The sequence below is a fragment of the Trachemys scripta genome, chromosome 6 (assembly GCF_013100865.1).
Source record: "Trachemys scripta elegans isolate TJP31775 chromosome 6, CAS_Tse_1.0, whole genome shotgun sequence".
Classification (NCBI taxonomy): Eukaryota; Metazoa; Chordata; order Testudines; family Emydidae; genus Trachemys; species Trachemys scripta.
Window position 1 is genome coordinate 107,269,500 of NC_048303.1, and position 18,507 is coordinate 107,288,006.

General features: G+C 39.1%; 1 protein-coding gene across 2 annotated transcripts in view; it reads left to right on the top strand.

Annotated features, from left to right (window-relative positions):
- The window catches only part of GLDC (glycine decarboxylase), a 69,455-nt gene that overhangs the window by 12,773 nt on the left and 38,175 nt on the right, over nt 1–18,507 (top strand). For both annotated transcript variants that reach the window (XM_034774604.1, XM_034774605.1), the window contains 5 exons: nt 2,812–2,947; nt 13,420–13,584; nt 13,955–14,032; nt 15,022–15,169; nt 15,429–15,625. In XM_034774604.1, the coding sequence (XP_034630495.1) occupies nt 2,812–2,947; nt 13,420–13,584; nt 13,955–14,032; nt 15,022–15,169; nt 15,429–15,625 (724 nt within the window). The remainder of the gene's footprint in view (nt 1–2,811; nt 2,948–13,419; nt 13,585–13,954; nt 14,033–15,021; nt 15,170–15,428; nt 15,626–18,507) is intronic.

Sequence of the window (18,507 nt, forward strand, 5' to 3'; positions counted from 1 at the left end):
ACCCATCTTATTTAACATTTTCATTAATGACCTTGGTACAAAATGGGGGAATATTAATAAAGTTTGCAGATGACACAAAGTTGGGAGGTATTGCCAATATGGAGGAGGCCCAAGAAGATCTGGAGGACCTTGAAAACTGGAATATTAGAAATGTAATAGTGCAGAGTGCACTTAGAGTAACTACAATAATTTTTGCTATAAGCTGGGAACATATCAGAAGTGACAGAGGAGGAGAAAGATCTGGATGTATTGGTTGATCACAGGATGACTGAGCCACCAATGTGGTGCGGCCATGAAAAAAAGCTAATGCAGTCCTAGGATGCATCAGGCGAGGTATTTCCAGGAGAGAAAAGGAAGTGTTAATACCATTATACAGGGCACTAGTAAGACCTCATCTGGAATAGTGTATTCAATTCTAGTCTCCATATTTAAGAAAGATGAATTCAAATTGGACCAAGTGCAGAGAAGAGCTACTAGGATCACAGGAATGGAGAACCTATCTTATGAGAGAAGACTTAAGGAGCTTGGCTTGTTTAGCCTAGCCAAACAGAGGGTGACAAGAGATATGATTGCTCTCGAAATACACCAGGGATGAACGCTGGAGAGTCAGAAGTTATTTATGTTAAAGGTCAATGATGGTACAAGAACAAATGGATTTAAACTGGCCATCAACAAGTTTAGGCTTGAAATTAGATGAAGATTTCTAACAGTCAGAGGAGTGAAATTCTGGAATAACCTCCCAAGGGGAGTAGTGGGGGCAAAAAAACCTAACTCGTTTCAAGACTGAGCTTGCTAAGTTTATGGAAGCTGTGATGTGATGAGGTTGCCTATAATGACACATAGCTCATCTGGTGACTGCTAGCAGCAAATACCTCCAGTGGCCAGTGATGGGATGCTAGATGGGGAGGGTTCTGAGTTACTACAGAGAATTCTTTCCAAGGTGTCTGGCTGGGGGGTAAGGGGTGTGTGTGTGTCTTGCCCACATGCTCAGGGTCTAATTGATAACCATATTTGGGGTCAAGAAGGAATCCCTTCCCTGTCCCCCAAGTCAGATTGGGAGAGGCCCTGGGTTTTTTGCCTCTCTCCACAGCATGGAGCATAAGTAACTTGTTAGTTTGAACTAGAGCAAAAGGTGGATTCTCTGTAACTTGAGGTCTTTAAATCCTGATTTGAGGACTTCAGTAACTTAGCCAGAGATTATGGTCCTAGTATAGGAGTGAGTGGATGAAGTTCAGTGGCTTGCAACATGCAGGAAGTCAGACTAGGTTATCACAATGATCCCTTCTGGCTTTAAACTTGCTCTCTTCTTATCAGAAAGGAAAGATTACTCAGGGCTGGATAAACCCATGCACTTTAAGAGGGCATTTGCAAGGAATGGATTGCTCAAGGTATTGGTAGTGATACAGGGTGGGGGTGGGGGAAAAACCACCACACTTTTAGCTCACCAGTTCAGATACAATGCAGGGCAGTTAGTATGGTCATCAAGTATCATACAGCTCGGTCTGTGAAAAGAGTTGATGTTTTGAGGCCAGCCTCTCCACATGACAAATACTGTCATTGGCCAATATCTAGGCCACCACATTTTGTGACTGCATTGAACAAATGCTCCACTTCCTGCACATAAATTGCCTCGTGGTTATAGCCACATAAAGAAGAAAAGACACCATGACATCACCATGTGTGAGAATTCCAATCAGACATGGCACCATGGCAGTGGTCCATCCCATTCAAATCTGATCATCTTGTTGGAAGTAATTGCGAAAACAACTTCCTCAAGCCATTAACCTCTGGGAACCAGTTGCTGTAAATGTGACTTTACGAATACAATAGTGGTGGAGGAGGAGGGGGAACCAATTACTCATCTGCACCACAATTTAAACATTTTCGTTATCGTATTTGTGATTAGTGAGAGTTGCAATGTGTCTTCTGCTAATGGCCCTGTAACCTTTCACTTAGGTGGAGAGGTCCATTCCAAAGCCTACTCTACTATGAAACTGACCTGATTTGCCCAGTTTTATGTTCTATAATTCCTTCTGGAATAAACTGCATCAGAAATGAAGGGAGAAATCTTTTGTATTACCACTGCACATGGCATATTATTATTATTGAGAATAAGGTAAAATAAAGTTCCTTAGTATTCTAGCCTCTGATGTTCCTGGGTAGGAAGCTAGGAAAGTTTGAGATCTATTTATGACCTGTTCACTAAACCTTAATTATGAATGATGTACAGCTTCATCTAGCTGTTGATTCTGCCAGTTTCAGGTGAGTAAAGGTCCCTTCCTGGAGTGCCTGTATTCATGCATACACAACTGCCCCAGAAAGCACGTGGGGTTTGAAAATCCACAACATTCTCCCTCTGTAGGATGGAAAATGTTTGGAATCTTATGAAGATTTAGGCAATGGTTTATCCTGTGATAGTGGCATTTACTTTGTTTAAATAACTTATACTGTATTAGTATTGTAGGACTAAAGCAAGAAAAGAATAGTTTCCTAAAACTAAATCTTTCATGTTAAGAGATTAGTGGGGTGCAACTATTCACAAAGGCAACCTATAAGGGAAGAGGAAAAATGGAAGTGAATGTATAATGTCAGCATTACTCAAGTCTGCTCCTTTTTAGAAAATATTTTGATCTGTAGACTTACATTCTCCCTAAATATTTTGCTAGATTAATACCTCATTTACTACTGTCTCGTCCCTTAGTTTGTTCTAAAACTGTTAACTGCTCATTTCTACACTAAGTCAAACAAGGCCGTTGAGTTAAAACAATTAACATTTGTTCCTGTATAACATAACATTTTCTTTTCAATCAGGTGAAAATGAAATCCTTGAAACTCTACACAATATTGCAAACAAGAACAAAATCTGGAGGTCCTACATTGGCATGGGTTATTACAACTGCTCAGTACCTCAGGCCATTGTGCGGAATTTGTTGGAGAATGCAGGATGGTAATGTATATCATTTCCAGATTACAAGCATAGAAATACTTCATATATATTATTTTTATAAGTGTGATTCATAGACAAAGATATACAACACTGCTGTTTGCCAAGACATTCCCATTCTTGATACAGGTGAGGTGCTGGTCAGATTGAAACTTGATTAAGGGAATCAAAAAAATAGTCATCCTGGCTTTAGCAGGAGTTTAATCCATAATGTAGTAGTAGAAAGGTAGTGTAACTTATTTTTTCATGAACAGAGCATCTCCTTAGTTTGAAAGATCTGGTGCCTAATGCAGAGTATTAGCTAAACAGGTGGCATTAAAGAAATATGGTTACTTGAGTCAAGATGAATGTTGAGAGTGGAAAGTTCACACTTCTTGTTCACTTAACCCATACTTTGGCATGAATAGAAACATTCATAAGTTCAATTACTTTGAGAAATTGATAAAGCAAGACCCCAGATTAAAATAATTTTATGTTCTGCCCAAAATTTAAGCTTTGAGGTTCAAAATACCTATTCTCACTGGCATCTGCAGTTCCTGGTGGATATATCTGACTCATGAGAAACAATGATGGTTTTGTACTGACTGGAAGGAAGTAGAAAGCTGCAGAAATCTTTAGCCCATGAGATTTCTCTAACTCAGTCTTTCAAACCAAGAAGCTTAGATGTCTTGAATACAGAGTCAGAATTTGGGTGTTTCTCTTTGTTTAGCAGTTACTGAAGTAGAAGAATAAATTAAGTTTACCCACTGTTAAGAATTTTTAGATGTACTGAGTGTCTCATTCAGTGCATTCTCAGAGCTCATGCAACAGCAGTGCTCCTATCTGAAAAGCTTTAGAGTACTGTCAGTCAAACTAGTACTTGACTTATTTTTCCAAGAATCTGAAGAGGATAAATTTCCTTTAGTTACTTCTTGGAATATCTGTATACCATGTGCTTCACTATGACGACAGTCATGGCCCTTTACCTCTTTAAAGACATTTCCTGATGAAGGCAGCATGGTCAAAATGTTAAATATTCCCCAACCACAAATTTGGACAGAATATTTAAAATTCAAAATTAAAATATGGAAAAAGCTAGAGCATTAATGTGCCAATGCCAACTGTAATTGTTGCCTCCATATCTCCACCCACTCTGCACAAAGACTGAAGACCATCCAATATTCTGACTCACCATCCTGATGCACATCTGAAATCCCTTATTCCTAGATCAGTGGTCCCCAAACTTTTCAGGATCGCACCCCCTCCTTACCCCATCTGTGACCCCTGCCCCTGGAGCTGGGAGCAGGGTCGTGCCTTGGGGGTGAGGGACGCAGCCAGGGGTAAGATGGCAAGAGCTGGGGCTGGAAGCAAAGCTGAAGGTCTGGGTGTGGAGCTGTGGGGGCAGGGCTGGGTGGAGGGCTGGGAGTGGAGTGGCACTGGCTCTGGCTGGCACTCCCTCTCCACCCCCCTGTGGGGGCTGGCCTGGGCCCCATCATGCCCCCTGGATTTTCCTCTGCATCCCTCTAGGGGGGCACACCACACACAGTTTGGGGACCTCTGCCATAAATATTCTCTCCTCCTTTCTGTACAGAAGTGAAGACCTCAACTTAGTCTTCACCGCCAAATCAACTTCGTCTTACATAAAAGACAAGTTTTTAAAAAAAAGTAGAAGACAGTGCTTCCGATTTAAAAAAAAAAAAAAATTAAGTAGAATATAAGCACAGCTAAACTAGTTGCTGTAAAAAGCATTGGTAACTAAGTTCTAAGCTTGATTTGTGGAGTGTTCGTTAAGGACTGTGAAACCATTATGTTCGTTCTCAGCCAGCTGAGATCCCTTTCTGGGATACTGAAAAACTGGCTGGCTGAGAATGAACATAAGGTTTTAACCCTGCTTAATCATTGTTCCACACCACTAAAACATCTGTGCCAGGCTGGGGTCTCTTTGCTTTACTTAAACATCAGGTATCTCTGTCCTCCCCCACATTGCACCTTTTTGGTATGGTTATATACTACATCTAACACAAGGCTAGATTTGTCTTGTCCTAGTCATCATCCTGCATCATTTGCAACCTAAATATTTCAGTACAGAGCTGGTGTGCAAATATTAAAAGTGGATAGAAACTCTCCAATGAAATGCAAAAAAAGTCAGACAGCAAGTGGATTCATAGATTAGATTCCAAGTCCAGAAGGGACCATTGTGATCATCTAGTCTGAGTGCTTGTATAAACTCAGGCCATAGAAGTTTGCCAGGATAATTTCTACATCTTAGCAAAACATTCAATTTTTATTTTAGAAAGTAACCAGTGATGGAGAATCCACCACGACCCTTGCTAAAATTTCCAGTGGTTAATTACCCTCACTGTCAAAAATCTATATCTTTTTTCCAGTCTGAGTTTGGCTGGAAGATGAAGACAGACATAGGATTGTGTTATACCTTTCCCAGCTAGACTGAAGAGCCTATTATTAAATATTTGTTTCCCATGTAGAGGCTTAAACTGTAATCAAGTCACCCTTGCATAAAGGTAAACTTAAAAAAAAAAAAAAAAAAAAAATGTTTTAACATAGTTTTGGTAAAACAGTTAAGGAAAACATTTTTGGAATGCCCTTTTTTAAAAAAGCACATCTTAGCACACAAAAGCTTAAGCTTTTGAGTCCTAGGATGATGATTTATGCTGGAGTGCAAAAAGCCATTATAAATCTCTGCAAAAATTATGGTTTTAAGAAATCAAACTTCTCTAGAAAGTCTTGAATTTTAAATGCTAGGTGTTGAAATACTGCAACCCCATGTTTATAGTCTAGTATTTCCCATGAGGCTGTGCTTACCTTTTCTGCTTTATGCATCATGACATAGCTCTTTCCTTCCCAACTTCCGATATCCCAATACAGAAGATTGGCACACTTCAGGATGATTTTTTTTTTAAATATTGAAATATAGCATGGCCCTGGAAAGTGGGTTAGGGTAGAAAGGAATTGTTCACTTGACATGCATACATCTCAGTTTGAGACATATGGCCAATGCAGAGTCTTCTGTTAAAAGAACTGGGTGTGGCACTGAGAGGAAGTGAGGGGGAAGGGATTAGGGGTTTTCATTTAGCAGAGAGTGTTTTTCAGATGGGAATATTGTGTTTTTTTAGCAGATTTGCTAGAGAACAGTCTTCCAGGGAAGTTAGAGCTTCTAGGAAAATAAGCATCTCTGTAGGAGTCTCAGAACAAGCTGATTTATCCAGACAATGGTGAACAACAACTTTGTTTCACGATGAAAGACTAAACAGCTTAAATATTTTTAAATGAAAAATTGTCAAAACAAGGTTACGCATTTGTTCTTATAAATGCCTGAAGTTTGAACACATAAATAGCGGCTGTTTGAGTTAGTTTCAAGAAAAGTACTTGTTTTTGAAGTCTGAAATATGTAATGATTTCTGTACTCTAAAAGTCACCTTGATCAATCTGCTTCAAAAATTAAACTTAAAAAAAAACAAAAAAACAAACCCCCCCCCCCACACACACACCCCCCATTTGAGACAAGATGAGAATTCAGTTGAAAAGGAGGCTTACTTTTTTAGGATGGGGAGGGGACAGTCAAAGTTAGTAAGCAATGAGAGTTAAGATTGTAATCTCCAATCCATTCTAAATGATGGATTTTTTTCTACCAGGCAACTCCATTAGGCAAAAACTTGTTCAATTTTTTTCAGGCTTGACACTATATCAATTACTTGATTTCCTTTTTCTCCAGTTACATAGGAATTGTATATAGTTACAGGCTATTTGCAAGTTCTAATGACACTGTCATTCTTAACACATTTAATAGTGAAAGTGTGGGGGTTAGGTTTCATTTTATCATTGAGAGGACATTGTTTTGTGGTATTAGCATAGCTAGCTCTTGAGATCTGGAGACAGAACCAAGTGGCCTGCTATTTTTAAAACCCATTTAGTCTTTGTGTAAAACAGATTTATAGCAGCTCATCTCTCTAAAATCCTTATAAGACTTTCTGGTGGGTCACTGCAAAATATTGGCCGTTTTATAAAGCATTGGCTAATCAGTATTTTTACTTTAAAAAAAGTTTCTATTCTCTGGGTATTCAACATTACCTGCCTCAAAACCCTGTAGTATGGTGTAAACTGTACAGCAGAGCAGGACTGCATAAACACTGCACATTTATGAGCACATGATTCCTGGTAGTCTTCACATTATCATTGCGTTGAACTGTTTCCCTAGAAACAGAGCTAATTAATTCCTGTGACGTGACATGAATGTAAACTAATCACCAAAGACTACAAAATATTTGGTTTCGTAATTAAGATTACAACAAGTCTAGAATCGGGGTAGCCGTGTTAGTCTGTATCTACAAAAACAACAAGGAGTCTGGTGGCACCTTAAAGACCAGATTTATTTGGGCATAAGCTTTCGTGGGTAACAACCTCACTTTGTTCACTCTATGCATCTGAAGAAGTGAGGTTGTTACCCACGAAAGCTTATGCCCAAATAAATCTGTTGGTCTTTAAGGTGCCGCCAGACTCCTTGTTGTTTTTGAAAGCCTAGACTTAATCGTATTCATCTTAGTGTTAGTATTTAGAGTAATATTCATTGTCTATATCACAATGTTAGAGACTGAGTCGTTTGACTTTTGTGCACTTTGGCTACAAAATTGCAGTTTATAAGAATAAGGCTCATTTAAAAAAAAGTATATATGAGGTTGAAGGCAGCAAGAGTGCATGCTCAGGAAAAACACAAGCAAAAGGGTAAAATTTTCAAAGGGCCTTAGTCTCATTGACTCAACTGAAATTTGGCTCTAAAGTCACTTTAGGTACTCTTGTAACCCAGTATGTTATCACAATTAATGGGATTCTATGCTGAGTATACTTGAGTAACTTGTTTAAAGCAAGTTCAGTGGTTTTTTTTTGGGGGGGGGGGGGGGGAATGCTCTTTTCATGAGCTCTGTATGTTGATGGGTGCTGTGCTTAGTGCATGGCAACACTAGGTTATGGATGTGCAGTAAAAATCCCTGTGGTTTAGTTTACATGGGTTGGGAAGGCACCGTTAATGAGGCCAAGATGTGGTTCAACCAAGTGGGGATCCTTAATAGAGCTTCAGATGGACCCATAAAAATATTTCAGGACCAGTGTAATTTTTTTAAGCACCGAAAGAAAAAAAATATAGTATGCAACCATATAATTAAAGACTGTATCATGCATATGCATAAGGGGGAAGAATGAAGGTTACACCAGTAAACTTAAATCTGGCATTTCTGAACATTTGAGTGTTTAACTCTGCAACCTTAAAGTTCAACATAATTGTGTCTAATACTTAAAATATTCTGCATGTGTGTTTATCAGACAGACATTCGTTGTGTCTTCTTTATGCCTTAATTTATGTAGACAAATATTGCTGTCTATATTACATATAACACTTATTGCCACAATCTTGATTTTATTTAATAGTGAACATGATACTCAAAATGAAAAAAGCCAGATAATTCAAAAAAATTTAAATACTGGAAGTCTTAGCTTTCTATTATAAAGAAGATTATCTCTCACCTTGTGTCACATGAAGATATTGGTCACAAATCCTGGTAGGAGTGGTGGGGTTCTGGTAACTTTAATATCCTCATTTTTAAAGGTGCTGTGACTTTTTACCCGTTAAGATTTCAAAATGAATGCTCTGTATCCCTGGGAATCCATACATCGTAGCGGTAGATAGTGTATATTTCTAGCCCTGGTGGCACATGAGATTGGATTCTCAAGTTTCAAGGTCCCTTGAAAAGTTAATATAAACCAGCAGGGAAGAAAATTAGCACTGATCCATGACTGGAAATAGTAATTCTTGGGCACATAATGTTCAGTGATACAGGCTAGAAAAAGCAAGACTGTCAAAGAATATACTTTCTATAGTCTTCCTAAGGCTTGCTGTATTCTCAAGAATCAGACTTCATATAAACCTTCAAGTGAGGGCAGGGGACTGGACCAGATGACTCCTTGAATCATAGGACTGGAAAGGACCTCGAGAGATCATACAGATGCTGGGTAAATCAGCTTAACTGCTGTTTCATTAACCATTTGGAAACAAATTACAGTAGCACTAAATGAAAACTCTAGATAAGTTCTTAGACCTTGTAAACAACATTCATAAGTATATACATAACTATTAAAATCTTTCAAAAATACAATAAATTGTTCAGTACTTTTAGAAAATAGAGTTGTGCATCTTTGTGGAATCTGCCATTTCATCAGTACTTCCCAGCAGAGATCTAGTTTGAGGCAAAGTAGAACCAAAAGAGTTGGCTTTGGAAGCAATAAAAATTTTCAGAATGGTAATAAGGACTCTAATTCATTAACAAAAATAAAATATGCCTGTCTTTGAAACATTCTGATTTCCACTACTTTCTAAGCCAGTTCTTTTGGTCAGTAGCCCAAGCTTTGACTAGGAAACCCATGTTTTCAGCCAATGTCTGCCTGCCCTGCTTAAGGGATAGTTACTGCTATTTCACAGTTCTTTTAAGCTTGTTTCTTGCGAGACATGCGTAGGGTATGTCTGCACAGCAAAGAAAAAAGCACAGGGTGGGAGGGTCCCAGAGCCTGGGTGTCTACAGGGCAGTGAAATAGTCCTGCAGTGCGAGCCCCATAAGCTCGAGTTGCCTGGCACAGGCCACCCGTGGGTTTTTCTTTGCTATGTTGACATACCCTTAGAGTGCACCTTCAGAACTTTCAACAACATCCTAGAGCTTATAGTCATACAGATGAACAAGTCTAAGCACAGTGACAGAAAAAGAAGCATAGAGAAGCAGACAAATCCATACTCATTACACATACTATTTCTAGTTTTAACTTAAGACTTTTGCATTTTTTTCTTTAAGAGAAAGTACTGAACTTTCATATCTCCAGACAGCTCTAGAATATACTGGCTTGTTTAACAAAAAAAAAAAAAAAAAAAAAAAACAAAACACACACACACACACCACACCATACCTCCTTGCCACTCGGAGTGCTTCCTTTAAATCACAGCCAGACTGATGAAATTAGTTTGGAAATGTTAACTTGTAGAAACTCCCTTTGATCAGAAAAGACAGTGAGTGAGGGCCATATGTTTTCCTCCAATTTATTTGCACAGGACCCTGTTTGTGTTCCTTGTCATTATGCTAACCATTCCTTTTAATTTGATTTATTGTAGTTGCTATTATGCAAATATACTACTGTCAAAGTTCCTTTAGTAGGAACCCAATTTTATCTGACAAAATTGCTGTATAAAAACTTCAAATATTTGCCTTGTTAATACAAAACAGATTTCAGGGAAATTCCTACAAATCAGATTCCCTGGATCTCAAAAAAAGCCACTTTATTTGAACTAATGATTTGAAGTTAGAATTGTTAAAGTCCAGAATTTTGGCAGTGTCTGGCCATATTCCAGGGTGAACTAGCTTTCAGAATGAACTTTGTTTTAACAAACTCCTTTGTGTTTAGCGTAGAATAAGTGGTTATACAACATACAGAACTGTTGAACTTCTGTACTAACATGGAGGTCCACACTTCCTTGACTTCTGTGAAGTGTGTGTGTGTGTGTGTATATATGTATATATATATATATATATATATAAAAACTTTGTCTCCTTAGCAGAACTAATTAAAACTGTTTTGTTGTAAGTATTTTTGCAATTCAAAGTCAGAACATGGATATCGCTAAGCTGTATTAGTGATTATGTCCAGTTCTGCAGTATTGTCTGTCACATGCATCAAACCTTATTTTAAGCCATACCAGCAGGGAGCAGAATTGGGAAGCCCTAAGATGATAAATTCCTTACTGAGAAACTTCAACACAGGTTGTATGTACAACAGGGCAAATGTCTCGAATATGAAAATTACTACCAGACATCATTCCAAATGGGAAAATGTTTACTTGAAACTATTTGCTTTCTGTTATGTGTTGGGATACTGAAAAATACCTTCAGCTTCCTTGACATCTGTTTAGAGCTGCATATTCTGAACCTTTCATTGTAACTTTGATCTCTTCCCATTTATCTCTGCTTCAATGTATTAAAGTATCCTATGGAAATAAGAGAATGGTTACTTTTCAATATAACCATGGTTTCTTTTGTATAGTGTTTTTCCTGTCCATGAAACACTAGCTTACTGTGAGGGGTAAACAATGGTATCTAGAACTTTCCCGCCCCTCCATCTCAATCAGGCTATAAGGAAAACCAAACAACTGCTTAAAATCCCCCTACCCTTCCCAACTCAATTTTTTCCTCATGGTTGCTTTAAAATAGGTTTCCATCAGAGTTCAGTTTTGATAAATACTCTGAAAAGGTTTTTAAATTGTGAATCTGTTTAACTCCTTTTTGAGTTCCTGAAGAAGGGAAACAGTTTAGCAATACAGACTTTTTCCAGAATTTTAATTTAGAAGGGAGAAGCTGTATCTTTCTGGTGCATTGTGTGGTTTATTTTTGGTGCTTTTGTAGATAAATCTTTGATAATTTTCACATGACTTTACATTGTGCCTCTTCATATAACCTTGTGGTGGGTCTACCCACGTGTGACCTCTGTTTTCATGGGACTTTGTATCAAAGCCTCATTTAGAAACTTTGCATTGCCCTTGGTATAATATTATAGCCCCTAAGGATAGAATAAGATAGAAGAAAAATTTCTTTTTGCTAGCAGTAGAACAAGAGCTCTCCCACCCCCACTCTTAATCAATTGCCCTGTTGAATGAATGAGGTGTGGATGAGCAAGGCATGACCTCCAGACAGCCTCAACTGTTGGAGAGGGGCTGGGAGCCAGACCCAAGGACAATAAAACGTGTCAAGTGGACTCATTAAAAACAAGCAGACATACCAACGGCCACGGGGGTTAGAAGCAAGCACCTTCTTTTGGAAACACCCTCTTTGCAGCATTGGGACAACACTCAAAAGAAAGCAGCACAAAGGACCAATGGACACAGACACAGAGTTTAAATCTGGTATAGATTTGCATAAGAGGAAAGCTGCTATAAAAGTAAGGTGTCTTGCAGAGGACCCCGGGTCTCGTCTTGTCAACATGGGAGCATCGATCCGGATCGGCAGAAGCCCGGCTCCACCCCCTCCCCCATCTAACTCACCTGGCCAGTGAAGTTAAGGGGAGCAACTAATTGGTAACAACAAGACGGAATGGGTTTGTGTGTGTGTGCGTGTAAGTGTAATATATTATATGCATATAATACAGTGTTAATGAATACATGTATTACTAATAAATGTGGCGTTTTGTCTTATTCCCCCTGAAAAGATCCTGTGCAGTACTTTAAGTACAACACTTTCAGAGACTATTGCATTTTTGACTGCAGATGCGGTCAGAGTCCTCAGCAGTGTTGCATCCTTGTTCAGAGAAGAATCTTAATCTCTCTCAGTGCATACAGATTTTGAACTGCAAAAGAAATACAGGAGTATCTCAAATTCTGGATTGTACAACTTCAAACATAAATAGTATTAAAACTACTGAATTGATTTCCCTCTATCCGGACTTGATTTATTTGTGGATCTCATTGAGACTTCAAGATCAAACCAATTCTGAAGGTTACATACTATGATGTAACTTACTTTATGTAAGGCTATTTGAGATTCCAGTCAGTTGTGTTTCTCCCCCATCATAATTTATTGTACCTGACAAATTTTGATTTTTCAAGAGACTATATTTTAAGGGTTTACCATTCAGGCTGAGCTTGTAGACTTAACTCTAGTTGACTTTTCAACCCTTGTTTTGCATTAAACACTAGAGTTTTTTTGAGTGGGATTTCTTCCATTAAAAAGGAAGACAGTTGCCCGTGAATTGGTAAATTCCTTGATGTGAAACTGAATGAGCTGGATACCAGCTGCCTCAATGAGCAGTTTATTACAGAGCCAACACCCCAGTATTCTGAACCATTATAGCTTTGGAGTAAAGTTTAAGGGGATAGTAAAGTTTGTTTGCACACTTGTATACTTCATAAAGTTATGTAGTCAGACATAAGTATTTTAGGCTTAGATTTTTAAATGTCTTGACAGTTTCAATAATGTATTGGCTGCAAACATCAGATTTCTAAAAGCAGATTGGTTAAAAGTACAACACCAAAATGCTGAACTTGTATTAGATCTAAATATTTTATGACCCCGATAGACTCTCCACCCCTCAGTTGCTGAGAATTAAGTTCTGTTGACCCAACCAGCAGTGTTAGCTCCTTTGCCTCTGTAATTACAGATAATTTCATGATCTCAAAAATAGTAAATTTTAACTTATTCTGTTCAAAATGAGAAAAAAAATGTGCCAAGTAAAGAACCAAATTAATATTGGCGGGATAAATATTCTCAACTTCTATGCTCTTAAAACCCTCCTGGAACAACTAAAACACATTAGTGTGCTTTTGAACAGATTCTCTATTTATAGTCATGTAAAATAGTGCGGCGGGGGTGGGGGGGGGAGGGAGGGAAATACTTTGTTTAAATCCATTTGCAAAGAAGCGCTAGTGACCTGATATATAAAATGTGTTTATCTAACAGGGTTACCCAGTATACCCCTTACCAACCTGAGGTTTCCCAGGGTAGACTGGAGAGCCTGTTAAATTACCAGACTATGGTGTGTGATATCACAGGAATGGATGTGGCCAATGCATCTTTACTGGATGAGGGGACTGCTGCAGCAGAGGCTATGCAACTGTGTCACAGGTAACACACGCAAATGGATTGCAAATTTAGACTCAAGAAAGAATTGTGAGGTGTTTTGCTTTATTTCCTTATGTGGGACTGAATGGTTCAGTGGACTAAAAAAGTGACACTGTACCTCACAGTGAATCAGTCTTCTGGAGTGCTAGTCTAGTATTTTCCACAAACACAAAATTAACTGTATATAATATTTCTTACTTTGCATTTATGCATTACATTTCTCAGAATTCAGAACATTCTCAGTGTGAAATATGTATTATAATAAAAACATGTGTATGTGGGTGAGAGAAGTAATTGTTCCATTGTAGACTGTTCTTGAGTTTTAGTTTGTTCCCTGATCCACTTAACCTTTTTTCCCCCTTCTTTTAAACAGGCACAACAAGAGGAGAAAGTTCTATGTTGATGTCCGATGCCACCCTCAAACGATAGCAGTAATCCAAACTAGAGCAAAGTAATGCCAATCTCCATCTTGCTTAATAAGTAGCACAAGCAAGCACATGAAATATTTTACCATCACATCTCTTATTCTATACTGATCAAAGATTGAATATTACAAGTACAACACTGATTATGTTGATGAATAGGTGTGCTTTGGGAAATGTAAGAGAACCTACAGTACTAGTTTGGGGACTGACTTTGGCTATACTGCAAGTACTTTTATGATACTGAGGATTTCCCCTAGGATAATTCATGCAAACCTTGTATGAATATTTCATTCATATCCAGTTCAGGGGCTGAACTAAATGGATTAGATCCATTTCCAATAGCTAGTACCTAAAGTTCTACCTTGTTTATCTGCAGCTAAACATCTTGCTGGTTCAATATTGCATTAGTCTATGTAAAGCAAATACAGTAATTTTGTATGATGCAATCTTGTTTGTAACTAACTTCCAAATAAACAGACGTGAATTAATTCACAGTTTTTAAAATGGAGGTAAACGTATAGAAACAAAATATTTCTCCTGTCTGTACTGTTAACATACCTGTGCACATCTGAGCATTGAATGCCATTTGAACATTCTTACCTAGCAAATTATGCATTACTTTGAAGGAAATCAGTAAGGTTTAGTGAAACAAACTCTTAATAAATTCATAGTTACATACAAAAATCCTATATTAAGAGAATGTAAATAGAAGTTGCAAAGCCAAGCCCTCCAAAGTTAGGAAATGCAAAATATAAGTTAGCTTTGCTCCCTTCAGCATATGCAATGATGATGATCTTTACTTTCATGATCACATGCTATTTTTATGGCACAATATAGCTTTCACCACCATAGATGCTCGCACTTCCTTAACTGTGTAGCAGTGGGAAGCATGTTCAATCAGCGATACTTTAAGAAAAATATTCCCTAGATCAGTGAAGAAGTCAAATCTGTTAAATGTTATCCCAAAGTATGAAATGGCTTCAATAACTTTTGCGTTCCATCTCTTGCTTTGCAGTTACAGTGGTGTTGTCATTGAGCTGAAATTGCCCCATGAGATGGATTTCAGTGGTAAAGATGTCAGTGGAGTGCTATTTCAGTACCCAGATACCGAGGGGAAGGTGGAAGACTTCACTGAACTAGTTGAAAGAGCCCACCAAAATGGGGTAAGATTAAGTAGTATCGTTGTTGTCCTGTTCTCCCCCCCCCCCTCCCCCAACCGGAGTAGTTCTGACGTTTAACTCAGCTATAACTGTAGGCATTGTAATTTTCTTTATAGATGATGTATAGAGCAAAAACTACTTTTAGGCTTCAGTTTCACATGAATGCTATAAAACAATTTGAAGTAGAATTTTGATTCCCCAAATTGATACTGTGTGTGCTTTCAGAGAAGAGGCTAACAACTCTGTGCTCTTATGTTTTCAGACTCTTGTCTGCTGTGCTACTGACCTCTTGGCTCTGTGTATTTTGAGGCCTCCAGGAGAGTTTGGGGTGGATGTTGCTCTGGGTAGCTCCCAGAGGTTTGGGGTACCACTCTGTTATGGGGGACCACATGCTGCCTTCTTTGCTGTCAAAGAAAACCTGGTGAGAATGATGCCTGGGAGAATGGTTGGAGTTACAAGGTAAAGTTGGGACATTGTTCTTTAATTTGTCAGCTGGAAATGTTGGATATGGCCCCCCAAATCATAGTATCTAAGCACCTCGTAATCTTTAATAAATTTATCCTTACAATGGCTCTTTCAGGTAGAGAAAATACAGTTACACCTCTACCCCAATATAACGTGACCCGATATAACACAAATTCTGATATAACACAGTAAAGCAGTGCTCCAAGGGGGCGGGGCTGCGCACTCCGGCGGATCAAAGCAAGTTCGATATAACACGATTTCACCTGTAACACAGTAAGATTTTTTGGCTCCCCAGGACAGCGTTTATATCGAGGTAGAGGTGTATCTTCATTTTATATATGGTGAGCTGTGACACAGACTAAGTGACATGCCCAAGGTCACACAGCACACTTCCGCCCACTCACTTCCTGGATCCCAATAGGTCACACAGCTCTATAGCTGAACTAAACCTGGGTCCCCCAGTCCAGTGTCCTAACTATTCTTCTCATAAATTAGGAGAATGAAACATGGTTGTAATTTCCCCAAGATTATAATAAAAAAAAAATGGGTAAAGTAAAACACTGTTTACAGAGAAAACTTGAGAGAATGAAATTCTCCACTGAGAGAATTCAGAAGCAGAAGTATCTAAGTTCTTTTCTATTAAAGAAGTGGGGCCTGTGGGCAATAGTTTAAAAGCTCAATAATTTTGATTTAGAAAAAAAAAAAAAAAAAAATATTGGTGGCCAGGAGAGCTGTCCTCATGCGAGTCTGAGGTCCCCCACTGAAGGGACATCTCACTTTGTGGGACATGCACGCCATTTGAATTAGCAGTATTTCACTTACTTTACTAATTTTGAGTTTACCAGACTTTCAAATGTTTATCTGAACCCTTACTCCTCACTACCATAAACTTCAGGAAGCAGACAGAAAATTCAGAAAACCTGTTGAGGTATCAAGAAATTTAAGTGAAGGAAACTTGAACTACATAATGCAGTGAAGGTGGGGAAACTCTTAATGATTTGGGGGGTGGGGGGGAGGGAAGAGAAAGGAGGAGAAATACTGAACAAAATACCTGTTTTATACCCAGTATAGTAGTGTTTTGGAATATTGAGAACACGCTTAATGGAATACACTATAATGGTCAGTTAAAAATTGTACATATTGGAACAAAAACCCTACACATGCTTCTGAAACTATACAACTTCTGAAATAGGTTTTGTACTTACCACTAGCATGTTTATGAACCTTTTTTTCCCCCTCCTTTCTTACATTGCTTCTCACATTTATCCCAAAGAACAAAATGCTTGGTGTGACTGTGCACTCACCTCTCATGAGCGCCTCCTGTTGGCGCGTGTGCAATTCTGCACTCCTTTCTTTTCCTGCATCCCCTGTCATCCTCATCAGCCAGGTCTTCAGTGGCTCAGCCCTTTGGCCAAGTCTCACACAAACGCATGAAGGAACCCCTTCCAGGGTAACAAAGGTCCAACAAGGACTATTGCTCTTCCCATGTTGGTGTCTGCAGTCCTGTCTCTGGGCTCAGTTCCCAACCCCTTCTGAGCTAGCTTTAAGTCCATCCCTGCCCTGTTATAGAGCAGTGCCCCAGGGCTTCATCATTGGAGATGTTCTCAGAGGTTCTCACTGACCCAGCTGTCCAGCCGGGTCACCTCTCACATTCAATCCCCTTCCAGGGGAGTAACAAAGTTCAACAAATGGTTGGCCCTTTCCTAGGGTCTTCAGCCCCATCCTTGAGCCCTTTAAATTCTAGCCCCTTTCTTGGGTTTCTAAAGAACACTTGTCCCCTCTTTGGGGATTTGGCCATTCTGCCAATGGGAGGGGAGGGGAGGGGGTAACCTGGGCTCACCCACTAATCTGGATCCTGACCCAGGGACCCTACAAATTGCAGCCACATGCTGCTTCCTTTAATAATTGCTACTGCTGTTCCCTGGGCCACTTCCCACATAGCCCCTTCCACTTCACCCTTACCTCAGGGCTGAAATTCTTCCTTGCAGAATGCCAGTGTTACCAGAGTCCATCTTCTGGTTCACTCTTGAACACCATCAAGGAGCATATTCTGTGCAGCTGTGGTCACTGCCAGGCAATGATCTACTCACTCTCTGCAGCTCTTTTTAACTGAGTTTGCTGGGCTTTGATTGGCTGCTTCCTTGCAGACTTTCTAGGCAGGTCAGGAGGACAGACCTTTACTGCTCCCTTTTCTGGGGTGGGTTGTGGTAGGACTGCAAGGCCTCCAGCAGGGGGCCTCAAAGGGCCCAGTACACCCTGTCACATTTGGCATTAGACTTCAGAATCATGAATCAAGCTTCCGAGCTCTGGGCAAGTGTAGGTAGTCTCTTGGTCTATGAAAGGCTGTGATCAAGTGTCTTGATGTTTTTGGTCTTTTGGCCTCGAGATGAAAACCTTGTCTTTGTTTCTGGGACCTTGAAGTGAAAAAATTCTCTAAGTTATATCCTAGCATGCTTATTTCAAACTATGATCAGTTTAAAGAGTTGTGTCTCTCAGGGGGAAAGAATGTTCATTTCATTTACTAAAGCTATGTGATATTATAGTACTTTAGGGCATGCCTTACATTTTAAGTGTGTTCTCATCTCACACTGTGTCACCAGAACATTGTGGATAAAAAAGTTAAAATGTAAAGTTATGGTCAGAACTACAATATTTCCCAAAGGCAATTTATGCTATGACCTTCAAATTATTGTTGTTGTTTGCTGGAGGCCTTTTAACTGATGAAGGAACAAAACTGTATAGTTGGAAACCCTAGGACAACTGCTGGATTCAATTGTCTTTATCTTGGACACCATACAGCAGCTGAGCAAATATTGTTTGTGAATAGTTTAGTTTATCGAGTGCCCTGAAGTCTTAAAAATGTCTGTTCTGAAACA